Source organism: Stegostoma tigrinum, chromosome 10 (genome assembly GCF_030684315.1).
Source record: "Stegostoma tigrinum isolate sSteTig4 chromosome 10, sSteTig4.hap1, whole genome shotgun sequence".
Classification (NCBI taxonomy): Eukaryota; Metazoa; Chordata; class Chondrichthyes; order Orectolobiformes; family Stegostomatidae; genus Stegostoma; species Stegostoma tigrinum.
Window position 1 is genome coordinate 58074960 of NC_081363.1, and position 24985 is coordinate 58099944.

Sequence of the window (24985 nt, forward strand, 5' to 3'; positions counted from 1 at the left end):
CTCCACTGAGGCTCAGTACAATCTGGAAGAGCAGAACCTTATTTTCCACTTGGGGACTCTGCAGCCTTCAGGACTCAATATTGAGTTCAATATTGTTAACGTCTGAACACCTTCTGTGCCCTTTACCTGTCTCCAACACCATGACCTGCAATCACATGGCCTGCTTTCAGCACAACCAACCCATTTATGGTCCTCATAAGTAGCTCTTCTATCTTCTTGTCTTACCATTGTCCATCCCTTTGTTTGCCTAACTCTCTCTCTCTCTCTCTTCTGTCTGGCCTAGACTTATTGCTTACTCCTTATACACCCCTCCCCAGCTTCTGCATGTATACTACCTTTCTCTAGCTACCGTCAGTTCAGAAGAAGTATTACCAGGCCTGAAACGTTAACTCTGATTTCTCTCCACAGATGCTGTCAGACCTGCTGAGTTTCTCCTGTAATGTCTGTTTTTGTTTCAGATTTTCAGCATCCAGCGATCTTTGTTTTAAAACATAGTTGATTCTTTTTTATTGCACTGAAAGTATTCATTGGTATGTTTAAGTGTAAGAAACTAGTGCAGTTTTTTAAATACATTTGAAACTTGGTTTATCACATCTATTTTGCTCCCTGTACACACCTTGATGTTAAGGCCTCGAACTATATTGATTCCTTTAATCATTGCATTAGTGTTCTTGTGTTGTCAATTTCTTAATGAATGGACTATTTTTTGTGATAAAAATCAGTGTTAAATTGTGCCCACTTGCATCAGTACATGTTAAAAAAAATGATTGCAATATGAGTGTGTCTTGTCAAACAGTGCAATCATTGGAAACTCACATTGTCTGAGTGGAAGCATGGTCAGTTTTGTGGGTGAAGTCTGATCCATACAAATTGAATCTTAAACCAGTGTAAAGCATTGTGGCAAAACCCTAAATTAAGTGTACAAAGTGTGAAGCTGGATGAACACAGCAGGCCAAGCAGCAACTCAGGAGCACAAAAGCTGACGTTTCGGGCCCAGACCCTTCATCAGAGAGGAGGATGGGGAGAGGGTTCTGGAATAAATAGGGAGAGAGGGGGAGGCGGACTGAAGATGGAGAGAAAAGAAGATAGATGGAGAGGAGAGTATAGGTGGGGAAGTAGGGAGGGGATAGGTCAGTCCAGGGAAGACGGACAGGTCAAGTTGTCTTGGATTCTCCAGCATCTGCAGTTCCCATTATTCCTAAATTAAGTGTTCTTGTTTGTAACTCATATCTTTAAAATTGCTTGATCTTCTGAGCTGGTTCACCTGATTGCACTGCAGTCTGAGAATAAATCTAATAGAAAGAAGCAGAAACAGAAGGCTAAACTTGCAAGTCTGGGAAGGGAAAGTTGCAAAGAAGAAGAAGCAAAAAAAATTAATCATGTTTAGTGGTATGTTTCATGATTGCATTTGTTTTTGGCAGATCCATAATGTGGCAAAGGCATTGAAAGATATAACATGTGCTATTCACCTCCAGCCTCAAACACATTACTTCTACCTGTTAAGGTGAGGATGAAGGACATTATTTTTTGCAACAATGTTTTCATAGTGCTATGAAGAAGATGAATAACTTAATCAGATCTTTATAGATGTGGCTATATACTAATGTCTCAAAGTAAGAATTTCATTCACGTTGACCCCATGATCTCACATTCAGATTTGCATTTAGTACTGGCCACGTCTATTTCCACTCGCTCAGTGTGGGTTTACCCCGTGCTGGGATGGGAAAAACTAGCCCTATGGATGGAATCTGAGAAGGAATTGACTTACATGAGCTGTGGTGAAATCTGTGGCAGAATTGAATGAGAAATCCATCAAGACTCATCTAAATGTTGGGAGCATCTTGCTTCATCTTTTATACGTATGGTGAGTGGTGGGTGGAGATTCTTACTAAGAAACTCACATAGAAATCAGAGTGGATGCCTGGTGAATTTAGCTTACCACTTACTCTGACAGATCTCCATACTGTGTATATGTCAAACTGTATCTGAGGGCACAATCAAAGGGCACAATCCACATACACTCAAAACCAACTCCTCACAAATATCATGGCACATCTCTGATACACTGGCAGGACACTTTGAAAGCACAGATTTGCATTGCAGGATGCACCAGCAAGTACGATTGAAAAACTTCTGCAGGGACACTGTGTGCCAAGACAGGCACCCAGCTCACAGATTGGACCAAACTGCATCTCAGAGTTGTCCACTTGCTTTCTCCATGCTCATCTACCTAGCACCTACCTGTTTTCTCACAGTATCAGGGCCTCGTCACTTAGTGCAGTCACTCAACTAGGTATTTTGCCTTGTTGGTCAGCATTCCTCAGTCAGGGGGTATATATTTTGCTGTAAGGCAGTGTGCACATCAATCCCACACCTACACCTCGAGCTAAGGGTGTACATAGCAAACACACTGCATATGCAGCAAGCAAGGAGCCTCTTCTCAAAGACTTAGAGTGGTCGACTTTGCTGAAGTCTACAGAGGCATTCGCCATCCAAGCACCTGGCCAGTGAGTCAAGGATAGTCTCTCAAACCACTCCAGGGGATTGGCCACATCAGGCATCCACTCAGGATGTTGTTGGTCAAGGGATTGGGCTAACACAGTTGGGCAATGCACAGTCATCAGTCAGGGCTGTGGACACTTCTTGCCCAGGGCTATCTGGTTAGGTCACCGAAGGGAATAGGCCATTGTCAACCCATAGGGAACCATCTCCAGAACTAAGAGAGAAAGAAAGATGGTGGGATGATGAGGGTGACAGCATTAGAGTGAGGCTAAGGTAGTAGAGAGAAGAGCGTGTTACTTATCTGGGTGCAATGGAGAAGGTCATTGACCATCTAACAGTATGGTTAGCCACTCCTCCAAACAATGGAACAGCACAGACTGGGTGGTGATGTCGCACCAGGCTTCCCAAGGTCTGGTGTCATGACCTCCTTTCCCAGTTCTCCAGGAAGGGGATTCCTCTCCTTTGCATCATCCCCTTGACCAGCACCTCCAGGTCTCTGCTGGAGAATCATGATACTATCTTTCCCTTTTCTAACAGGTTCAGATTCTGTTCATCAATGAACAGGGCCGCCTCAGAATGCTGGTGCTTATAGGTACACAATGGTCTTTTAAAGATGCAACATATTCTGTTTTTTTGGCGGCTATCTACTGAGTGGTGAGTTGTCCTGGGAATGGAGCGTGATAAAATTTGGCCATAGTCAGATAGTAAATGAGATGAGTTTGATAACTTACTGAGAAATCCTGCTAGCCCTCATGGCAGAAATCTCTCGAAAAAACTTGACATAGCGCAGAGTTAGACAAAAATCATAAGATGCAGCTCAATGTCTCTGATGTTACATTTTATTGCAATGTATCACCTGGTGTACCAGTAACATGTATCGCCCAGTTAAGGTGTCATAATCACTTTGGGTTTTAATTGAGTTTAAGCCACCATGATAATCAGACATGTATGGTTGCTATAAATTAATTGGTTGTTTATTTAATTTTTTAACAAGCTGTTCTTGCAGTTTGCTTTGGAGCCACATAATGGAGACTGTAGCAAAATTGCATTTGCATTGCGAATAAAACAATCTGATGTTTCATCTGCTATGCTCAACAGAGAGCAAACGCGTTGGAGGTTGTTTAAGTTTCAGGAATAATGATGTGCTCAAAACGCATACTACAAAGATCTTTAATCCGTACAGAATGTTGGGTTGGTAAACATGAAGCTTCCGTGTGAACTATGCTCTCCGGCTAATTGTATATCACAGCAGCAATCACCAACTTTGATTTTATAAGGCTTTTAATGTAATAAAACACCCTAAGATGCTTCATATAGGTCAAAACATTGAATATTTTCAAGGAGGAGATAGATTTATCTCTTACAGCTAAAGGGATTAAAGAGTATAGGGAGAAAGTGGGAATAGGGTACTTAGTTGGATGATCAGCTTTGATCATATTGAATAGCAGAGCCTGCCCAAATGGCCTACTCCTGTTCCTATATTCTATGCTTCTGTTAAAAAGTAAAATATAACACTGTACCATATGAGGTGATTATAGGTCAAATAGCAAGAGATAGATTTGGGGATAATCTTTAAAAAAAAAAGAGATATAGAGAGTTTTAGTAGAGAAATTGGGGTTTGGGCAGCTGCTGGCAATGCAATTAATGATGCAGCAACTAAATTAAGGATTGTTCAAGAGGCTGGAATTATAAACGCATGCATGTTTGCCACAATACTGTTACTGAGGTAGGGATGAGCAAAGCAAATGAGGTTTTAAAATCAAGTATTTGACTTAACTGAACATTGCATGTCAGTGAGCATGGGGTGATGGCTGAATGATATTTGGATGGCCGGCCGGAAATGCACTAGAATAGTCAAATTTACAAGTAACAAAAATACGAATGATAGCTTCAGCAACAAGTGAGCTGAAGGTACAAGCACAACTAGATGATGTTACTTTGGACATGTTACTGTGTAACTATTGTTACTGATGTTACTGCGCAAGTCAGATCCCAGAATGAAATCTGGTTTGATAGATTTCTTTTGTTTCATGAAGCAATGTTAATCCATTCAAAATAAAACTTGTTCTTTGCGGTCCTAGCCTGTACCACAAAGTAAAGATGATAAATTAGAAACTTTTAAATATCAGAACTATGTTGCTAAAAATAATAATTCTATTTATGGGGTTGTGTATTTTGGGCATCTGTGTATCATTGATGATTTGTGTGTGAAAACAACAATTTTGCAGACTGTCTTCTAAATAGAAGAATATTTATTTACAAGTATTACATGAGTGTACACGTATCGAATTAAATTCTGTTACATAACCTAGTATCTTTTTCTTAATTCATTTTTCATTAAAGAGGACAATATCTGTACCAAATGAAAAACTTTGAACTTGCCAGTTTTTGTATCCAGTATTATGCTGAGATCGATCAAGGTAATGTTTTCATGCTAAAATCAAATTCTTAAACTTTGCTTTAAGATAATTATAGAAAAAATGGTAAAGGCAGGTATAATTAGTTTTGAATTGTTAGTGTACAAATTAAATTATTTTGGTGGGGAGCCATCTGATATGTTTGAATTGTTCAATTGTCTATAGTTATTTATTAACACATCTATATACTTAGAAGTTTGAGAAATGAAAACCATTATATAGTTGGTATTTATAGTTAGACCCTCATAATTTGTATTGTAATTGAACAGACATTTTAAAATTCAAAAAGCAATTTTTCAAAATTACAATCCCTTCATTAGTCAAGACTTTCTTAGAGATCACACATTTTGGAGGCACAATTGTAATTTGAAGAATTGCAGAAACATTCTTAAGGAATCATTCCATCTCTTACGAACAGCATGCATTTGCCTATTGTCTTACCAATAAGATCGATTGTACTGTGTGTTAACCGCATAAAAAGTATCGATCGAATAAAACAACTTGGCAACTGGAGAGGATGCAGTTCCTTAAAATTGCTGAGTTTGGGAGCAAGTGATCCATGTGGTACCATCTGATTCACAAACTAGGGAACGCAGTCCTGTCCCTGTTCGGGCATTTGGAAATGAATGTTGACCTGTTTCATTGTCTCCTGACTTAATTTTGTCTGGACAGAGATGGTAGTGATTCACATATATTGTGCATCCAGTGATTGCTTTAAAATGTAATAAATAATCTACTACCATTAAAAATATACAAATCATAAATTTCTATGTGTAGAACTAGTGGGCTTAATTTAAGCCTAATTTGCTCGGAGAGAAATTCTTTGGAATTAAATGAGGAATTGGCTGTTACTGTCTGTTGACTTTTAGATTGTTAATCCAACATTGCATCAAGTCCTGATGCAATTATGCTCATCAGACATTTCCGAAAGTTAAGAGATCAGAAATACACAATCAGTGAGGCAGCACGTATTTTTACTGACCAATCTTTTCATTTGCTGCCTGACCTGCCAGGCATTTCCACCATTCCTGATCATATGTCTGGTTTCCAGCATCAAAAGTATTTTGTTACTGTATTTCAGATTCTCTGAAGATGAAATATCATCAATCATCGAATCCCTGCAGTGTGGAAACAGACCCTTCGGCCCAACAAGTTCACACTGATTCTGAGAGCATCCCACCCAGACCCATTTGCCTATTAAATTTCCTCATCTACGCATCTCTGAACAGTACAGCCAATCCACCTGGCCTGCACATCTTTGGACTGTGGGAGGAAGCCCATGCAGAAATGGGGAGAATGTGCAAACTTCACACAGACAGTCACCCGAGGGTGGAATCAAACCCAGGTCCCTGGTGCTGTGAGGCAGCAGTGCTAACCACTGAGCCACCGTGCTGCCCCCTTTCAGAATCAACTGACCGTACTAAGATAAATATTTTTCCTAATCATGCATTCACCCTTTACAAAACTGTAAGCATCTAAATGTTTACATTGCTGTTAAAACAAGATTTTGCTACTAGTTTCAAAGGCACCATAGAGCGTCTAATGTGACTTTTCTGGATGCCTCTAGAAGTGGCAACACTAAAGCTACAGCCACAGCCATTTTTCTTGGACCGTTTATATTATTCAGTTGTACTTGGTATACGACTTTGTAACGGATCACTTTTTCGAACTTTTATGACCTTTCATAATGCATTCTTTTATGTTTTGTTTGCTGGAACAGCTTCTGACTTCTCTCCAATTCAGCAAGCCACTGTACAAATTTTTCTAAAACATTATGACAAAGCTACAGAGAACTTGAATGCAATGGAAAAAACAGCACCAATGTTAACTTTGATTGGGAAAAGCCAAATGAAAGCTGGCAGATATGAGGTAATATGTATTTCTGAAACACATTTCTCAAAATGACATATAATCTGGGGAATTTCAGTGTTGAATAATGCAGGTGCTGGTGAAGAAGTAAAAAATTTGGGGAACATGTAATATGCCCAGAAACTAGCTCCACTGTGCACACTTCTGGGTGTAACATCAGGTCTGGAGAGATGCATATTTATAGAATCATAGATTTTCTACAGTGCAGAAATCTGTTTTTTTGCCCCTGAAGTCATTGCCAGTTCTCTGCAAGAGATCTTTAGGCACTGCATTTCTCCTGTGGTCTTGTAAATTTATTTTCTTCAAGAGCTAATGCAATTCCATTTTGTAAGCTATGATTAAATTTGTCTCCACCACACTCATCAGACTGTACATTTCACATCCTAACCACTTGTTGTGTGAAATTTCCACCTTTGGTTCTTTTGCCAAGCATCTTAAGTATGAGACATCGACTTCCCATGCTTCTACCAATGGGAACAATTTATTGCGAACTACTTTATCTAAACTCCCTCTCATAATTGTGAGAAACTTAATCAAATCTCATCTTAGCTTTTCCTTTTGTTAAGGAGAGGAACTCTAGCTTCTCCAATCTGTAAATGTAAGTGAGGACCATCATTTTTGTAAAGCTTTTCTGCACCACCTCCAAAGTTCTTCTATCCTTTTTTGTGGTAGCTAACTTGGACACAATACACCACCTTAGATTGATCCAGTGTTTCATAAATGGCCATCAATTCTTATTTGCTTTTGTACTTGTCTTCATAAAGTTTCTTGTACAGAAACAGAAATTACCGGAAAAGCTCAGCAGGTCTGGCAGCATCTATGGAGATAAAGCAGAGATAACATTTCAGGTCCAGTGACCATTCCTGAGAACTGGAGAAGAGTCACTGGACATGAAACATTGACTTTGATTTCTGTCCACAGATTCTGCCAGACCTGCAAGAAGACAGGTCATCATTACTTTGTCAGGGGCAGTTTGGGTGATGAGCAATAAATGCTTGACAAGTCAGCAATACCTTGATTCTATAAAAAAAATGAAAAGAATGACCACATTACCATGCAAACATCTTCTGTCTCATCCAACAATCACAGTTTCAGTCTGATTCTTTTTAATAGGGGCAAAGTGAATAATCCGTTAATCCCCTATACCTGCATACAGTTAAATACAACTAATATCATCCTAACTATATTCTGAAACAAGATAATATTTTACCTAATCTACGATATATACAGTTGAAATACAAGCAGTATGTACTGCAGTATAGTTGAAGAAATCCATGACAAATGAATACATCACCAGATGCCTTGGAAAGGCAGCCAACATCACCAAAGACCTCTCCTACCCTAGCTGTAATCTCTTCCAACCTCTTCTGTCAGGCAGAAGACACAAAAGCTTAAACGCATACCAACAGGTTCAACAACAACTTCTTCCCCGCTATTATACTACTGGATGGACCTCTCGAATTTCAGGTCTAATATTGATCTTGCTTCTGAAACAATCTTCTTTGCAGCTGTAACTTTATATTCCTTGATCCGTTCAATCACGCTATGATCTTTGCATGGTATGAGCTGCCTGTACTGCACACAAAACAAAACCTTTCGCAGTACCTAGGTACACATTACAACAATAAATTAAATTAAAATTCCTTGTCACCAGTGTAACTTGATTCATCATTATCTTCATCCACCGCTTCATAATTTTCTTTGTCTTGTGTCACTTTGAGGATCTTACTTCTTTACTTCGGGCAGTTCACCACATATTGGTGCTATGATCACAGCTCAAGCACATAGTCACAGTTGGGTTAGTGACAGTTCCTTGGGTGTTCCTGGCAATCATTCACCCATTATTATTCTTCCAATTTTGTCTCATTCTATCAGCCTCTAATCATTCTGTTGTGTCGATGCTGTTATGGCTGTATCCAAATTATTTTGAAATCTACGAATCAGTGATTGTTCTCTTTGCGTCTCATTAGTCCCATGAAGGAAGAAAGAAATAACTATAGGCACAAGATTTTCTTTTCAAGGCATCAGACATCTATTCCAACTGACTCCCTAATCTGAAATCTGAGAACAAGTTAAAAGCTGTCCATGTGCCACAATGCCTTAGAAAAATCCAGTAATTTAAATATTAACACTGATCCAAGAATTGCCAAATTTAAATTTATCAATCCATTAAAGCTCATGACAATTTTTTGATGTAATGACCATCCGTTTCTGAAAGATATCAAATTCTGATCACATCTAAAAAGCATTTAATAGATCATCTTTAGAGTAGAGTTCATTCAACAGTTTTAACAAATCCTGCAAGAAGTCAAATTTGAAGCAAGTACTTTGGAAGTGAATGCCCATTTGTTGGATGGTCTGATCTGCCATGTATATGTTCTAGTTGCTGAATTACAAACTCACCCCTGATACACATATTGATCAGTTTCATGAGAGAAAGTTTCTCCTCTTTCATTAGTCATGGCCTCAAAGCAGGATCTCCTACGCCTAATGCAATCCTGTCATCCGTTAGGTCATTTAGTTCTGTAAATCCATAGGATTCTGTTAGCTGTGTCAATGCAGACACATGTTGATCAATGAATTCCTTTTCATTTTGTTACCTAATATTGAACACATACCATTCATAAGTTACATTAGTTTGGGGTGTAAAACAGAATTCCAAGATTCCCCTTTTCTCGTTCTTCAGAGAAACTGAGGTTGGAATATACTTTGTAACAGTCTCTTCCAATTGTTCTGGCTTGTTAATTAAATCTGTCACAACTTCATAATTTTGAGTGAAAAAACTGCTCGTTCATTTTCATATAATTCTTCTTTTGGCAACAGGAGAAGAAACTTTGGAGCCATTGTGTCTTACCCATACTTTAAGCTCTGGCCTTCTTCTTTGTCCTTTTTCTGTGACTTTTAGTAGCTTTCAGCAGCTCTGAACATTCAGCCTCAGCTCCTATGTCTGACATGATGTGATGGGCTCACAGGACACCAGTCTGGCTTGTACTGTGTCTTTAATTGAATTGGCCATAGGATGGAAGCCTGTAGTGAGTATCACATGTTAGAGGTCACAGAACTGTGGTAAGCCAGGACACATGTTGGTACAGTATTGCAATTTTTATCTCAAACTCAGCTGTGTACTGTGTACTAAATATTCAATCGTTTAACCCTTCGTGACCACACTGAGACTCTTCTTAAACCCAAAGACTGCAGTGATCTAACATGGCAGGACACCTCCAGGGCAGTTGGGGCGGCCAATAAATCGTGGCCCAGATAGATGCCCACCCACAGGCCATAACAAATTAAAAACAAATCCCTACATGTTCTGTTCAATACAGCTTTGAGACCTTTTGAAAATATGTATTTTGTGTTCTTGCCAAGTTTAGGCATTTTCACTGACAGTTAATCAAGCTCATATCTACAGATATGGATTTGTGTATTTTATTAAAATGCTTTCTATCAGCAGGAAACCACAGTTAGATGCTTCTGATAATGGGTGGCCACTAAGGTCTTTGGTAGTTCAGCGTCACTAGTATGCATAGAGCTTTCTTAGTTTACGTTAATTTGGAGCAAATGCTGCAATGATAAATTTGTGACTTTTGTGACAGTTTCAAAATCCAAAAGTCAATCATTCATAAAAAAAGTGTAGACTCATTCAAATTACTTTGCACTTCTTTCTTTTATCAATGTAGTCATCAATTTTCTATAACACTGCACACTAAATGTTAAAGATCTTCTTGAGCAAAATAGGATGGAAAGGTGAAGCATATTTGTGCATAGCTTGCAAATATAATCAAGTACTATAACTCAGTATCTGGTTATCCTGTCTGCTAGTATGACTCAGTAGCTTGATTTCCCTGTATTTAAAGATTGCACTGTGAAAATAGTGACCAGTAGTTGTTCAGCAATTCCATTAAGTTTCTTGAACCATTTATTTGTTTGTGTTCTGTCTTTCATGTACTTCCCCTTTGTTCTCTCTCAGCACCATTCCACTGAATCCCATTCCCTTCAGTCACAAAATACAAAGGTATTAACATTACGTTTGTAATCTTAAAGCTGTTATCATATCTCAAAATTCTTTTTACAATGTAGGATGCACTGAACAGCTTTCGGAGAGCTTTGGAGCTCGAACCTGAACCTTCTGAAATAAGAATTGCAGATACAGATAATACGACTGTAGAAATATATTACCATATAGGTCTTTGCTACGCTGAACTGAAACAATTCAGAGAGGTGAGAATATTATTCCTTATTGTGATGTATTCATGTTAATTAGGCTCTCTTACTTTAAGTAATTTTTGATTGATATTTTTCAGGCAATGGATTCATTTAATAATGTAATGAAATTGGTCCCGAATTTTGCTAAAGCTTATTATCAGCGAGGATTATGCAGTTTGAAACTTCATGACTTTAATTGTATCTATGACTTTCACAGAGCACTTACAATCAACCCCCAATTCTTTGAGGTATTGTGGTTACCTATTTATGCATTGATTTGAGGTAATTGTATACAGATTGATACAAAATAATTAATAAGTTGATACATATTCATCATCACTTTTTAAATGTTTACAGATATGTCTTATTTGTAAGTACTGGTTTATTTTTAAGTGTTGAGAGCACTTAGCAAATAATATTTATTAGTTTGGTGGTATTTTTAGTTTGTAAAAAGAAGTGCTAACAAAAAAACTGGAAGCCATTATGACATAGTTGATTCAAATATATGTCAAAGCCTAAGATTTCTCATAAAAAAAGCTCATTGACACATAAGTTATCAGTGCCAACTATGAAGACTACAATCCTGGCCCAAAGCATTCCATCAGGGTTGAAGTGGCTGCTGATCCAGAACATCCCTGCTGTAAATAAATATTTGTTTTGGATTTTGATTATATGGTGCTGACATTTTCCTTCTATCCCTCACCCACCCTTTGAAACTAGAAAACAATCCACTCTTATGTGCGTGTAATGAACTGAGTCGGTATAGCAGAGTTGAAGTCGTATTTTCAAGCTCTACTTTTAAACTGACAAGGGGTTAAATCAGGTCACATCGCTTTTTGGGGAAAAACTTTGTTAAATATTGCATGAATAAAGTGCAGGGACTAGTTCAGTTTAGGAAGCCTGGTCAGCATGGATGACCCTTGGGGCTGAAGGGTCAGTTCCTGATTAGATTAGATACAATTCCATACAGTGGAAACAGGCCCTTCGGCCCAACAAATCCACACTGCCCTTGAAGCATCCCACCCAGACCCATTTCCCTACAACCCACACACCCCTGAACACTACAGGCAATTTAGCATGGCCGATCCACCTAACCTCCACATCTTTGGACTGTGGGAGGAAACCGGAGCACCTGGAGGAAACCCAAGCAGTCATGGGGAGAATGCGCAAACTCCACACAGACAGCTGCCCGAGGCTGGAATCAAACCCGGATCCCTGGTGCTGTGAGACTGCAGTGCTAACCACTGAGCCACTGTGCCGCCCATTTCTGTGGTGTTTAACTCTGTGACTCTTAAGTATTTGTCAGAATTGCCTTTTCAGATGATCCTGAAATCTTCGACGTTTCAAGACCAGGCCTTGATCTCCGATTTTCCTCTCAGCTCTTACCTTACATCTGGCCCAACAGAGTTTAAAATGTTCTTCACAACTGCCAATGTATAGCCTAAGTATACACTAACACCAAGAATGGCCCAAAGTTGGAGTATTTACCTCCTCTGATACTGGGTTCATGATGATGAGCCTTGTAATATTCACAGCTCCATAAACGTTACCACTTGTGAGGGATGCAGAGGATGACTGTACGTAGCCTTGTTCATTAACATTTTCTACAGCCTAAGGATTTATTTTAAGGCTTAGACAGATAACGTACTGAATGTGCTGCTCTTCTTCCTGTTCTGGTCACATAAACCAAGCCTTTTCAGTTAACATTTTTAAGGTTTAACTTCCAAGATTTAAACAAAATTGGTGAGTTGACCAGTGCAGACAAAAAAAAATTGAGAAAGCTTTCTTGGATGTCGGTGATGAAGGAGATAAATATGCCATTGGATTCTAATATGAAGTAAATCTATTATCAAGTTAAAAAATTGGTGTCCAGTGTCCTGTTTAACCATCTGCCTTAAGGAAGATTTAATAACAGCTACCTTTAAGAGCAAATATAATATGGAAATGAGCAGAAGGTTACATAGATAAGATTAGATGAAATAGGGTAGGATGATATTTCTTTGTAGTATAAACACCAATCATCATTGTGCTGAATAATCTCTTTCAATTCTGCAAAATCTGTCTAATCCTATGTCAATATTTTATTTATCTCGGTCTTTTTCCTCCTGTTACAGATCAGCAAACAGGTGGTCACAAATCTTAAAGATCTCATTATGTAGAAACCATTTACAAATCTGAAATATATTTTCTCTTGATTTGACCATTGACCTTCCCTTAGGTTTTCCATGAAATTCTGATTTGGTGAAGATGTTGGCATAAGCCCTATAGCTGAGTTTATTTGATAGTGTACTGCAGGGTGCAAATCCAGTCAGTCATACTTAGCCACGGAGACGTGGAATTCCAAGGCAATCCTGTGAACAGAGACAGATCTCTACTTGCAGTTCTTCTTCAACGAGCTTGTACAAAGATTTTAAAATATAGCATAAAATGTTTTTGCTAAAAGATTATTTAATTTGTTAACTTTATAATGCTATGGAAGAATTCCAAAGAAATGGTGTCTTTACCAGGGTCATCTTTGTTTCCATAGGTCTATCTAAGTCGAGCTATTTATTATGCAATGCAGGGACGCTACCTTAAAGCCATTCTAAGCTGTAATGAAGCATTAAAGATTGAGCCCAGAAGTACAAGGGCTTTTCTATGCAGAGGAGCACTGAAATTCTACAGTAAGGTAATGTGAAGTCATTTTATTGAGCTCATTTTCTACAGTCAGTAACACATTATCTTTGGGAGATAAATGCAGTGGCACTGCTCGTTAAACAAAAGGTGGGACTGGTACATGATTGAGTTGGGTGACTGGCAAACAAACTTTCTGAAGGTGGCCAAAGGGCTGTCAAGAGTTGAGACAGGCTGCTGAAAATGCCTACCTCTGTTCTCTGGGACTCATCCCCAAAGCCTTCTCCTACTGTCCATGGCAACCCATGCTACTTCACCCAATGTGCAGGCAGTGCAGAATCATTGAACTTGTGGCAATGGTGGAAAAGATTTAAAAATATGGCTATTCATAACTTATTTTAAAAATTGCTATTATTTGACCCTCATAAAAATGTCAATCAACCAGACGTTTAAAGTATCAATAGTAGAACCTACTTGACACCTCTTTTTCTGATATAAGTTAGCATTGAGCCATTGATGAAAGCAATGCAATATAAAAATTATAAATCAAGTCATGTTTTCCCTTGGGTACGGCTGTTTCAACAAACTAATAGAAGAATGTACTCCCAGCCAAGCATGCACAATAAAGACAAAATTTGGTAGAAATCTCAGAATCAGGTCCTGTTCAAGGTCTGTGGAATCACTCTGACCTCACAAATATCTAGCTCATTAACTCTGCTTCTCTCTCCACCTGTTGAATATTTCCAGAATTTTGTGTTTTTATTTAAGAATTGTATAATTGATTTAGATCATCTCTCATACCTTTAAATACCAGAGATTGTACCGAGAGTCCAATTGATTTCTCCTCTTTGGGCAATTCCCTTAACCTAGAAACCAGCCTGGTGGCACTTTGTTGCATTCCTTCAAGGATAAATCTGTTCCTTTTTAGATAAAATCATATCTGCACAGAGTACTCTAAATATGGCCTCACTAAAGTCCTGCTGAATTTAATAAAACTTATTTGTCCTAATGCTTCAACTGCTTTGTACCTAAAGCAAACATAGCCTTTTCTTTCCTAATTGCTTGCTGTAACCGCATGATAATATTGTGTGATTCATCTACAATACTCAAGTCCCTCTAAATGCAAACATTTTCTCACCATTTAACAGAGAAATGTCCTTATAAGATGCTTGCTCCTGTTTATTGAATCCGTGGATCATCCAATCCTTAAGCTTACTCCTCCTTTTGAAATGTTACCGACCTGTGTTTTTGATCAAGTTCTATCTTGATAATCTCTTGTTAGCCATTCTTAGGAGTAGCATGTGACATGAAGATTCTTAGTTTGATTTTTTAACTCTCTTCTGAGGGTTAGATGTGTCACTCACCTTGTCAGAGTATCCCAGAGTAAAACTCAGTAAAACATGTGAATGACACATACTAATCTGACTTGTCTGTACATTTCAAAATAGAACTCTAATATAACCTGTATGTTCATTTCCAAGTTTTACTTGTCTTTTTTAACCACGTGTTTAAGATCCTTGAATTGTTTCAAGCACTGGCATCCAGGATCTATGTGGTATAATTCTGCTGCTCACAATCCTCGCCATGCCCTACTTGGCATCTTTATTTGTTCATGTCGCCTCCTCCCCATGCTCATACATGGCATTATCCCAATAAGTTTGCATATATTGAATCAAACGAATACTCTTATAGAGAAGGTTAAGCAACAACTCACCAATAATTATGTTTATTATTTATACTGGATAAAATTAGCAAAAGGCAGGAAACATATTTCGTGGGTTTTCTTGAATATGATTTAAAAAATGAAAACTTTGGGATCCATTTTCTCATTTTCTTTTAGTTGAAAATCTCCAAAAAGTTTTAATTGATGTTAAACTAAAATCACACTTGGCAGCTGATTCCATCATTAGACTTATACAAACAAAATACCTGAGAGATAAAAATAAGTATTTCCCTAAGCTGCCAGTTAATGTATGTCTGTGTGCATAACAACAGTGTGACATTTCAAATGTAATCAGATGGTTGTGAAGCATTTTATGACATTTTATGGGCATTATACTGCACTACATCTTGTTTGCTTTTTAAGATTACATTCTTGGAGAATCCTGAATGACTTGAATGAATGTACTGGCTCAGGGAGCTGTTGGGTGTGTTTAGTCCGCTGTTCGATGATGATCTTTCAGAAAGTTTGCAGCTGGTCTAACATCTGACATAATCTGTGCTGAATCATAGCTGAATCTGTGCTACTTGGTTATGACAAAAAATGTATGAGATCAATGTTACAACTGATGGATTTGGCACCTGATGGGTCATGATAATTGTCGATCTATGCATACCGTTTGAGCAGTGATGGGACATTCATCTGTTAGAACAATGTAAAGATCCCAAGGATTCATACTGGCACTTAAGATATCACTTAAGGCAACTTATCTTGTGTGGATTGCACTAGTTTCATGCAGTTTCCTCGTGTAAGGTGCTAACAGGATGACAGTCTCCTGGGCATTAATGTCAACCTTAGCATGTAGTGCATATTGTCTATTCCTTTACACGGCAAAGATTTCAAGGCAGCGACATCCACCATGTCCATCTCAGATTCTGAGGTCTGTTCAATGCTTGACAGAGATTCTGGAACTGGCAGAAAGGCAGTGGAGGAGCTGGGCACATTTTGCTTCTGCACTGTTTGTGAATTTGCAGCTTTCATATGGCCCACATGCTCATTCAGGACTGTTGCACTTACCTGAACTTTATACGTCACTGGCCTCGTATCGACCATGTCTCTCATCCATGCAGGGCCATTTCTGCCTTCCTACATCAAATTTCATCCCTGCTGTAAACTGTCTCTCTCACTTAGCAGAGTCTTGTGCCCAGCATTGGCATTCCTGATACCATCTCACTCTCTGCCTCAGATATAGAAAGATCAGATTTGATCTGGTACAGAGTCTTCAGCCCATTAGCAACTCTGTCGGAGGTTTCCTTTAGTTGCATGAGGGGTGGACCTATAAACAAATAGGAACCGGGACAGTTAGTGTCTTGTGAAGCTGTAGGCTGTTTCTTTAAGCCTGCTTTAAAAGTTTGGACTGCTGCTTCTGCCAGACTATTGGATGTTGATGGTATGGAGATGTCCTTATATGTTGAGCACCATTCAACTTCAGGTAATACTCAAATTCCCTGCTCGTAAACAATGTCCCGTTATCTGTGATCGACATGTCCGGGAGTCCATGCAAAAGATGTGTGTGCTTTTTTTTATTGTTGTCCCGTGGTTGACAACTGAACTCTATGCACATCAAGCCACTTTGAGTGGACATCCACAATGACTAATAACATTGAGCCCATGAAATGACCTGCGCCTTCGAGGCGTAAGTCCAGTGTTTATCCAGCCATTCTTGTGAATGTGTGGGAGCTGCTGGCAGTAAGTTTTGTCCATGTTGGCACTCTGGGCACTGCTGCACTGACACGGCTACATCTGCATCCAATCCTGGCTACCAGATGTTTTTTCTCACCAACATCTTCAAATTGGAAACCCAAAGATGACCTTGGTGGAGTTCAGCCAGTATCCGATGTTGACTTTTGCTCAGGACAATCACTCCTGCTCCCCATAATAATATGCTGACCTCTATTGTGATCTGATCTCACCGGTTCCAAAAAGGTATCAATTCTAGTTGTAACAGCCCTTTGATTTCTCCCATTACCAGTTTCATTTTTACAGTTTCAATTTTACCAGGACCGGATCTTTCAGTGTCCAGAGTCTCATATTGGCAGCTGTGACTGGAACTATGTTCAGAAATTTTAAAACCATTATGGAGTCTTCCAGTGAGGGTGCCACCGGTGGTGTATCTACCTGTAGTAGGGGGCTCAAGGCATCCGCATTTGCAACTTGGCCTCCCAGACAGTGTTCCAACTTGTAATTATATGCACTTAGTATTAGAGCCCACTGCTGAATTTGGCGTGGAGCTATGGACGGCACTGCTGCGTCCTCACTAAGTAGATCTAGCAGGAGTTTGTGTTCACTTATTAGTCCAAATTTGCATCTGTTAAGGTATTGGTGGGACTTCCTAACTTAAAATATGACCACCAAACCTTCCTTCTCTATCTGGGCATTTTTACGCTCTGCATTGACCTGGATGCATATGCTATTGGGTGTTCCTCTCCACTGGACCATCTATGAGCAAATACTACCCTGAGGTTTTATTGGAAGACATTGCTTTTCAATACCAGATCTTGCTTGGGATCAAAGTGTGTCAATGCCTTCGAGAATGATAGCTGTTTTTTCACCTTCCTGAGAGCTATGGCTTGGCTGCACGACCATTTCCAAGGGTGACCCTTTTTTAATGGGGGAGGCAATGGCCTAGTAGTATTATCACTGGACTATTAATCCAGAGACCCAGATAATGTTCTGGAGACCTAGGTTCAAATCCCACCAAGGCAAATGGTGGAATTTGAATTCATTAAAATATCTGGAATTAGGGGTCTAATGATGACCATGAATCTATCCTCGATTGGCAGAAAAACCCATCTGGTTCACTAATGCCCTTTAGGGAAGGAAACTGCCATCCTCACCAGCTCTGGCCTACATGTGACTCCAGATCCACAGCAATGTGATTGACCCTGAACTGTCCTCTGGGCAGTTAAGGACAGGTAATAAATGCTGCCTAGCTAGCGATGCTCATATCCCATTAATGAATAAAGGAATAAAGAAGAGATGATGCAAAGGTGCTAGGATGGAGGCCCTGTTATATATGCATCATGCATAATAATTCACCAACTCAAGAAACGATCTTAGCTCCGGTACAGACATGGGAGCTGGGGCATCTTTGAGCATCCCAACTTCATCTTCCAACTGATGTAACCTGGTCTTGTTGACTCTGTAGTCCAAGTAGGTCACTTGGGGTGCCTGGAACATACGTTTTTCGTTCTAAGACGCATGGTCCCCTGGGAAAAAAAATCTAAGCACTATGTCAAAGTTCTCTAAGTGCTCCTTATTGGTCTCTCCTCTTATTAGCACATCATTTCAACAAATAGTGACATGGGGTAGACCTTGTAAAATGCTCTCCATCATCCGCTGAAAGATTGCACAGGTTGACGATACTTCAAATAAGAACAGAAGAACTAGGAGCAGGAGTAGGCCATCTGGCCCCTCGAGCCTACCCTGCCATTTAATAAGATCATGGCTGATTCTTCTGAGACTCAGCTACATGTTCCCATCCACTCACCATAACCCTTAATTCCTTTACTGTTCAAAAATTTACCCAGCTTTGTCTTGAAAACCTTCAGTGAGGTAGCTTCAACCACTTCACCGAGCAGGGAATTCCACAGATTCACAACCCTTTGGGTGAAGAAGTTCCTCCTGACCTCAGTCCTACATCTGCTTCCCTTTATTTTGAGGTGATGCCCTCTAGCTCTAGTTTCATCTGTTAGTGGGAACAACCTCCCTGTCTCCACCTTATCTATTCCCTTCATAATCTTATATGTTTCTATAAGATCTCCCCTCATTCTTCTGAATTCCCATGAGTATAATCCTAGTCTACTCAGTCTCTCCTCATTATCCAACCCTCTCAGCTGGCAAATGGCAGTCTCGTATATTGGTACAAACCCTTATGGATATTAATTGTAGCATACTTCTGGGAATCCTCATCTTACGGCATTTGCAAGTACATATGGCTCACATCTACCTTTGTGAAGGACAGCTCCCCTTGCCAGCTTTGCATTTAAATCACCTATGCAAGGAATTGAGTGTTTATTCAGTGCCCTTTGTTTAAAATACCCTCAAAAGCAAACCGACACATTGGGCTTCATAACTGGCACAACTGGTGCTGCCTGTTCTGCAAACTGCACTGGTTTGATGATTCCTCCATTTTCCTGCCTTCTAATTTCTGCCTCTACTTTTGACCGTAAGGCAAATGCCACTGGGTGGGCCTTGCAAAATTGCAGAATTGTTTCCTGGTCGATATGCAAGATGGCCTTGGCTCCTTTGATAGTCCACTCTACCTTCCTGAAAGCCTTCTCGGTATTTAATTAGGACATCACTCAGGCAGCCATTTTCATCCTATCAACTTGGGCCCCAAGCCTTTTACTACAATCGCTGGTAACTGAATCAGTTGCTTCTCATAAGAGACCAGAACCACAGATATACCCTTAATCTGTAAAGGCTCCCTGGTATAGTTTCTCTGTCTAGCCGAGGCCTTGCACAAACTTAAGGGTTGGAGTTCAGAGTGAATTTTGGGAAAGACTGGTTCTGTGATTATTGAAGCAGCTGGGCCGATATTGACCTCCATTAGAAACAGGGGACTGTTTAACCAGACATTTATTTTGATTGGTTCTGATTTGGATGTTGCTAAGCAATTTAATTTTTTCAAACTAGATGTAGGGTGTGCACTCTTGTTGATATCAGCCTACGAGTTCTCTTGCTCAATTTAGGTCTAGTGGGACTCTTTTGCTGTCTCGAGTAAAGAAGAAAATTTTAACTGTTTGGCTAAGCCTTGGTTTTGTTCTGGGGTTTTGCTGTGGACTGACCTAGAGCACCTCTGTTCAGGATATGACGAGAGGGAGATTAAGCAATTGTCTTTACTCAAAAGATAGTAGGAACTGCCAGTGCTGGAGAACCTGAGATAACAAGGTCTAGAGCTGGATGAACACAGCAGGCCAAGCAGCATCAGAGAAGCAGGAAATCTGACGTTTCGGGTCTAGACCTTCGCCTGCTGTGTTCATCCAGCTCTACAATTTGTTATCCCAGATTCTCCAGCATTCTCCAGTAAAGCCTCTTGACATTACTCAAGTGGTGTTTCCCAAGCTCAGTCGACTGGTGAGGGTGTCCACTTCCAACAGAAAACCCTGCTACTCATATTCCATATGCTGTGTTTTCGAATGATAAAGCTGGTTGTAGTGCCTGTTTAAAGTCCAACTGAGCTTCAGCTATTAGGTGCTTTTGCATGGTTACATCATTAATCGTACATCTCAAATGATCCGTCAGTATCTCAAAAGGGTTAAACCAAAGTCACATGCCTCTGCTAATCATCTTAACCTTGTCAAAAATTTCTATACCGAGTCCCCTGGTTCTCAAATTGCCAAGTAAAACCAATAGCATCTGAGATTTAGAGGCAGCTTGGAGTCATAATATTCTTAACTAAATCTGTCAACTCTTGAAAAGTTTTAGTGGCTGATGCCTCAGGGAAAGTTAGGCTCCAAATAACTGAAAAGAACTGCATGTCCACAAGCTATCAGGAAAATTACTCCTTGCTTGTCATCTCCCTGAATGTCATTTGCCTGGAAAAAAAATAACATGTTCTTTCCACATCCTGTGCCTAGTCTTTGACAGCAGAATTGAATAAGTCAAGCTTCCTAAATAATGGCGTGATGCGAGAAATGCCTACCCTAACTCAAGGATGATTGTTGTGAGTGAATTTCATTAGGTGTGTGCTTTTCTTTCATAACCACTAAAACAACTCTGCAGAGGCTGGTACTCTGTCATCAAGTTACCCTTTGTTTACATAGGGAGAGTACTTGACACTGCCCTCAGAGTGAGCAGGATGTCTGAGACTCCTGTTTATATCTGTCAGCCAGGGCTCCCTGATTGGATCAGGTTAACAGCCCCAGTCAAAGAACTCACATTCTATGAGATCTGCCTGGCTGACTTCGTTCCAGCCTCTACACACATCAACTAATTAGCGCCATATCTGAGTCAAATTATTGCCAGAGTCAAGTATTGTATATGATGGGGCTGTTGAATGTTATTTAACTGAACAGCCTTAATACATGTGTGATGTTTCATGTTGTTTTTCTTTCTCGAAATCATCATTATCTTGTGTTTTACTAAAACATTATTGAGAACCTTTTCCTTTGCAGGCATATCGTTTGGCAATTGCGGATCTAACTGAAGCAATAAACATGAATGAGACCTGCATATTGGGTTATTTTAACAGAGCTGTCTGCTACCAGCAAATGAATGATCTTCAAAAGGTATAATGGAACAAATACATTGTAAGTCCTGAGGCTGAGGCTGAGTGGGATGTGAATTAAAAAAGGTCATTGTTATAAGGAGCAACATGATCTACAATTTTCAGATGACATTAAAGTGGAATTTCTATTTTGTAAGCATTCTCTTGACCATCTGGACAGATCTTTCTATAAACTTGTGATCATTTGGAAATAGGGTATATGGGCATGCTCTTGATTGGGTAAAAGCTAATTGGGAAAGCAAAGTTAATCTCAACAAGTTGTGATACTAATGAAATGAAAATGCATTTGTTGGCAATATACTAAACCTGCCATCTAAAAGGGGAAAAATTGAAGTTCTTCCTAACATCAAGAATCTGCTTTTAGCTTCTTGTCCAATTAAGTTCACCTATCCACCCTAACCATGCGGTTACAGGACTACTCTAACCCCCATCTTTCAAGGTCTTTGTAGTACCTAGCTAGTGCACTGATCTGGTTCTGAGCTTCTATTGGCCATTCCCAAGTATCTTCTAAGGGGCTTCTAGTTGCATCGTTTTTGGGTAGTGACTCTAGATCTGGCCAACAGAAAACCACCTTCCAGTGAGATGTCATCACTTTTAGAACAATACTGCCACTTTCTTTGCCATATCTTATTAGGCCATCTCTAGATTACTGATGGAACATTTCATTTTTGTTGGTCTCATCTCTGACTTAAGTCCATTTTAGTGCTGCTTTGGATGATGATCTTAGATCTTTCTTCTTATGTTCTCCTGTGGTGACAAGCAACATAGGATGCCTCCTGGCACCATTCCCCTTCTCGCTTGCATTTTGAAGTGAAATAATAACTTTGAAGCCTCAAGAGCAATATTTGCGGTTTTGCTGGAGCTTAACACAGAGTTTTCTTGTAGATATGTGCAATGGATGATGAACAGTTTTTTGCTGCAAACATTCCCCTTCACAGATATGTATAGAATTTCCCCCATTCAGACACAACTGCCAAAAAAAATCTCTTTCTATATTTAGATATGTTTTCAGCTAAGGTTACAGTTTTGGATACAAATAATTTCCACTTTCTCCTTTCCACTTGCTCCCAATCCTTCTGTGGAAGCATCTACTTACACAATGACAAGTTTCTTTCTGTTTTAGTATGACAGGCCAGTCTTCTTGTATTCTATTTCCTTGGGTCTGCTGGCACTCTTGTTGTGTGACTCCAACCACTTGTACTCAGGATCATCTTTCATCAGATCTCTGAGATTTGCTGTGATGTTTGAAAGTTTTCAGGTACTGGATCATGATAAGGGTCATAAGAATATGAGAAAGAGGACCAGGAGTAGACCACATTGCACACCAAGCCTGGTCTGTAATTCAGTATGATCATAGTTGGTCGTGGGCTTTAACTCCGTTTTCCCGTATGTTCCCTTGTATTCACTGATGGAACATACAGAATCTTCTGGAGACATCCAAAGAATCTCAATACTGAATGAATAACCATATCCATCCTGTCAAATCCTTTGAAATTCTTTAATATGTCCATGCAAGTACCTGTCATTCATACAAACTCCAAAGAACATCTGATGAATTTATTTAACCTCTCATTATAAGACAATTCGCTCATCCCAGAGACCAATTCAGTAAGCTTTCTCTGTATTATCTCCAATGCAAGAACATATCTATCTTTTAATATCAAAAATTCACACCAATTCCAAATAGGGATTGACTAAAACCTTGTACAGTTGTGGGAAGCATCCTTTATTTATGTCTACCCATCCCATTTAGCTGCCTAATATCTGGCCATACCTACATGTTAACATTCCATTTCCACGTACAAGGTTTCTCAAATGATTTTTCTTCTGTTGAAGCTTCCATCTCAGTTAATCAAGTACATGATTCTGAAGATTTGGACTCCAGCAATTTCACATTGCATTTGCCAGTGTTTAGCTAGATCCCGGCTTTCTTTGCTGTCTCAATGACTTCCTGTAGTTGGGTGGTCATGATCTTTCACATCTACACCAGAGATCTGGATATTAGCAACTTTTTTGCTGCTCCTTTATTTTCTGTGTGTGTCTCAGTTACTTTCTGCTGGAAAACACCTGAGCTTACTTTAAAGTCAATAGGTAGACAGAGGATTTTGTACTGACCAAATGACATGTCGAATATTATGAATGTTGGTTTAAGACTGAATCTGAAAGAGTGTACCATTGCCCTAGTTCCAGTATACCACAGGACACAACATAAAATACTTGTTCTGGTTATCCAGGTGATCAATGAAATAGTTTATCTATGTCTGTTTTTAAGTAAAAGGATCAATTTTATTTCTTTATTATCAAAACAGAATGTATTCATTAAGATGCATCACGGGTTAACAGAGCATCGGTAATAAAGAATAAAAGCTTATCCCTCTAATTATTTACCATACCTGATTCTCTGTAGCAATTGGCTTTCTGAAGAAAGAAACAGTGTGACCAACAGGTTATTCTTGAAGGCAAAATAACGTAGTATAGAATATTTCAATGTCTGTGGCTCTGATGTTCTAATGTGTGGTCAATTCACTGATCAGGCATAACTTGCTCAGAAAATACAGTCTCGAGATGCTTCTTCAATCACTTTTCAAAAGAATAGATTGCTTTAACCTGAACTCAATAAGAGGGGTTCCTCTTCAGAAAGAGGAGAGATCAAATTGACAGCTTATTCGTATCATTACTCCAACTTAGGTGGTTCTCAGCGGGCTTCCCTTTAATCCGACAATAACAAGAACCTTTTCCAAGCCAGCAGTTATTCCCAGTAATATGTTTTGCAGGAAACCTTATTAAAAACCCTCAGTGTCAACAGTAAACTTTCAATGACTTCTTGTAAAGAATTTCAGAAAGCTGTCGAAGAGAATGGCAGTAAAGTAGATGACAGGTTATCTGAAGAATAGTCGATGATTAAGAAGGAAAAGGGGAGAGAAATTGAGAACAACCACTATCACTGAAGATAATGTATACTAATAGGATTAAAGCCTGTCATGTCCCCTGGCCCTGGTTCTGAGGCTATTTGACAGGATAGGCATTCACAAGCATTGTTTTTATCACAATCACCAGATATGTCATTTTCTGTATTTCCTGCTATTTCCTGTGGTTACTGTTTAGAGACCTTGAGGTCACTCCCACAAGTGACCTTTCCCCCTATTGTTTACTCATCTCCATCCGACCTGATTCTTCATCCTGATCTCCTGAGCCAAGATCAGCCATAAGTATTGCATCAATACCATCTTTGATTAGGAGTACTATCTCTTCACTTTCACGTAGTTTCCAATTCTTCTTCAATGTCATATTGGATCTCTTTGAATCCTGCAAACCTATGGTGGTCAAAAGCTGGAATAACAAAGCAGGTTTAAGAGCTTTTTAAAAGCCCAAATAAAAACCAATCTATTCAAGAACATTTAACATGTGCAACTAGGTTTATTATGTTGT

The 24985-nt window shown here is 39.3% G+C and overlaps 1 protein-coding gene across 4 annotated transcripts in view; it reads left to right on the forward strand.

The window, feature by feature from the left end:
- Window positions 1-24985, forward strand: part of ttc6 (tetratricopeptide repeat domain 6) — a 219341-nt gene that overhangs the window by 149589 nt on the left and 44767 nt on the right. For 2 of the 4 annotated variants that reach the window (XM_048537047.2, XM_048537048.2), the window contains 7 exons: window positions 1422-1504; window positions 4846-4922; window positions 6640-6788; window positions 10866-11006; window positions 11090-11239; window positions 13519-13659; window positions 21444-21557. In XM_048537047.2, coding sequence (XP_048393004.2) covers window positions 1422-1504; window positions 4846-4922; window positions 6640-6788; window positions 10866-11006; window positions 11090-11239; window positions 13519-13659; window positions 21444-21557 — 855 coding nt within the window. The remainder of the gene's footprint in view (window positions 1-1421; window positions 1505-4845; window positions 4923-6639; window positions 6789-10865; window positions 11007-11089; window positions 11240-13518; window positions 13660-21443; window positions 21558-24985) is intronic. The other 2 variants (XM_059649195.1, XM_059649196.1) reach the window with 2 other exon arrangements.